The sequence below is a fragment of the Myotis brandtii genome, unplaced genomic scaffold (genome assembly GCF_000412655.1).
Source record: "Myotis brandtii unplaced genomic scaffold, ASM41265v1 scaffold469, whole genome shotgun sequence".
NCBI lineage: Eukaryota > Metazoa > Chordata > Mammalia > Chiroptera > Vespertilionidae > Myotis > Myotis brandtii.
In genome coordinates this window covers 40,255-43,115 of record NW_005367911.1, presented here as the reverse complement: position 1 = coordinate 43,115, position 2,861 = coordinate 40,255, and the positions used below count along the sequence as shown (strand labels likewise).

General features: G+C 53.5%; 1 protein-coding gene and 1 pseudogene across 10 annotated transcripts in view; both read left to right on the top strand.

Annotated features, from left to right (window-relative positions):
• Window positions 1-2,608, top strand: part of CD300LG (CD300 molecule-like family member g) — a 15,476-nt gene extending 12,868 nt beyond the window's left edge. For all 10 annotated transcript variants that reach the window (XM_005875651.2, XM_005875653.2, XM_014547283.1 and 7 more), the window contains one exon: window positions 35-2,608. In XM_005875651.2, coding sequence (XP_005875713.1) covers window positions 35-148 — 114 coding nt within the window. In that variant the 3' untranslated portion in view covers window positions 149-2,608. The remainder of the gene's footprint in view (window positions 1-34) is intronic.
• Window positions 2,244-2,608, top strand: LOC106727722 (annotated as a pseudogene).
• Window positions 2,609-2,861: the final 253 nt, after the last annotated feature.

Here is a 2,861-nt window from a genome sequence, read left to right as displayed (position 1 = left end):
CGCTCTGCTTCCAACCCCACCGCTGTCTTTGCAGACTTTGAAGGAAGAGGAGGCCTCCATCCAGGACCCAGCGGGTGAGGCGAACCCAGGGCCTCCCCTTCACATGTCCGAGGAGGAGCTCAGATCCTCCGTGTTCATCCCAGTCTAGCCACTGGACGCCCTCCGGGGCAGGCCTGCTGCAACCGTGACCTGGAGTGGCTGGATTTACGCGAATTGCAATAAGCTTTGGGCCATGGCCTCAGAGTTCCCCCGCCAGGCGCCAGGCCTCTGCAGGCTCCCGGGCTCTCCTGCTGCCCCAGCCTGGCTGGATGCCTGTGCCAGCCTGCCGCGGGGCCCCGCAGTTCCAGCGGGGACAGGACCTCCCCAGCACGGTCACATCCCCGGGCCCTCGCCAGGGCCAGGCAGGGCTCAGAAGACCTGGTCTGTGTGTACCTGCTGCAGGCAGTCCCCTGGGCCTGGACCCAGCAGCAGGCTTCCCTCCGCCCCCTCCAGACCCCACCGGCTCCTCCCTTCCCTCCGTCCTCAGACTCAGCACCACTCGCTCCTGCATAAGCTGGAGGGAGGAGGGGGCATGTTGCGGGTTAGACCAGTTCTGATTTCTCCACGTGCAGCTGTGAACCACGGCATCCCAGGCCTCAGGAAGCTGCTTAAAAAGGTGATTCCTGGGCTCCATCCCATCCTTCCAAGCCGGCCCTGGGGCTGGGCCCAGGACTCGGGATTTCTAACAAGTACCTGGCGATCTCAGGTGGAGAACCCTGGGCACCCTGAACGCTCAGTACTTACGTTTGGGATGTGGGGTCTTCCACCCGCCCCGATAGGGATGCTCTGCCCATGAACCATGACCCAGAGGGAGGCTTTCCTGCCTGAGGTCAGCCCAGGGCAGGTACACACTGCGAGGCAGGGAGTCGCCTCTCTGATGTCCCCACTCAGCCAGGCATTCATTCCAGGCTTTGGAGGAAGGATGGAGAAAAGCTTGGCTCCTTCCTTGTCGAGAAAGAGTTAATTGCCTGTGGGTGCTGGTGAGGGGCTGGGGTGAGGGGCAGGATGCCACTGGTGCTGGTGGGTCTCTAAAAGGGAAGAGGGAGGGTTTAGGGCAGGAACCTATGGGGAACCTCAAGGTGACCCTGGGTCTGGCCCCTGAGCTACTATTACTTTTCTTTCTTCTTTTTTTTTTTTTACAGTGAAATTGGGGGCAGGGGGTAGGGGGTGGAGAGGGGATAGCTTGCCCCGTATACCCAGAGACCCTCATCACTGCATTTCGTTGTATTTCCTTTCAGTCTTTTTTCTCCGCATCATTTGCTGGTGTTCTTTTACAAATCATTTTGCATATATAACTTCATATCCTGCTTTTCCCACTTCACTATTATTGCAGATAAGCATTTCTCCATGTTTTTACAGACCTTTTATAAATAAAGTGTTTATCAGCTGTGTCATATTTCGCCATGTCAGGGTGCTTTAATTTCATTGTTCTCTTCCACTAGATAACCATTTTCCACTTGTGCTTTGCGCAAGGCTTTATCTGCACTTGGAGATTTCCTTAAGAAGGATTTGCGTCTGTGAAAGTGCCGGGTCATAGGGCATAAATATTTTTGAAGTTGCTAATACCTATCGCTAAACAGCTGACAAAAGAACAATGCTGAGATGTTCCAAATTAAATTACAGCAGGCAGGAGAGTGAGCAAAAGAGACAGGAATAATTAACCAGTGAATTATTATACTAGTAGTGGTGAATTAATTAACCAATTAATAGCTGTGGGCCAACTGACAAAAGACTGCTGACATTCCTGAATGTTTTTGGAGCTTTGAGTCAACCTCCGGGCATCGACCAGCTGACCCCAGACATCACCGCATCCTGCATATAAACAAACGAACGTTCTGGACTGTTGCCCGAAACCAATCAAAAGAAGCGAATATTTCTTCCTTCCCCAGAAGGTGCTCCTATCACAGAACTGTCCCTGCTTCACCTTATCTCAGCCCCCTTCTGTAGCCAATGTAAATTCTGTCCAAACAAACTGCATCTTTCTTCCCCCAAACAAAATATAGAAAAACGCTCGTGGATTCCAGGATGGGGGGCACGTTGCCTTCCCGCCCGAATCATGCTGTTGGCGGTTCAGACCTCATGCTCAGGACCTGGCCCTTCTCTGGCTACAATATGGCCCAATACCCCCTTTCTTCTCAAAAAGGCGTTCAGCAGGTTAGTTGGTCCGGGGGGAATCCACCGCCATTGACCCCAAGGCCTCTGTCATGGCTCTGCGCTCCCCCATGGCCGTGGGTCTCCACAAGGGCCACAAAGTGACCAAAAACGTGAGCGGCTGCCGCAGGCGCCTCACCACGCACCTCACCACGCACACCAGGTTCCTGCAGGACACGATCTAAGAGGTGTGTGGCTCTGCCCCCTGTGAGCAGTGCACCGTAGAGCTGCTCAAGGTCTCTAAGGACAAGGGGGCCCTGCAATTTATCAAGAAAAGGGTGGGGACACACATCCACGCCAATAGGAAGAGAGAGGAGCTGAGCAATGTCCTCGCAGCCACGAGGAAGACAGTAGCCAAGAAGGACTGAGCCCCATCCCCTGTGTGTGTGATAAAACCTGTTCAGGAAAAAAAAAAAAAGGCATTCAGCCACGGAAGTTAGGTTTTCTTTGTGGTTGTTTAACACAGCTTCCTGAAATGGCAGAACCAACTTCACTCCCACCAGGGCCTCACCATCAGCATTTCTCAAAGCCTCTGCCCCCGTCCCTGCGGGTGTGGCCGGAGGAACTGCCCCTAACCTAGCCTGCATATGGAGCCTAGCAGGCAGTCTAGCCTAGAGTAATCTTTTATGTGGTTTATAACTTTGCCTTGATCTAGCCCTGGAATTTATAAG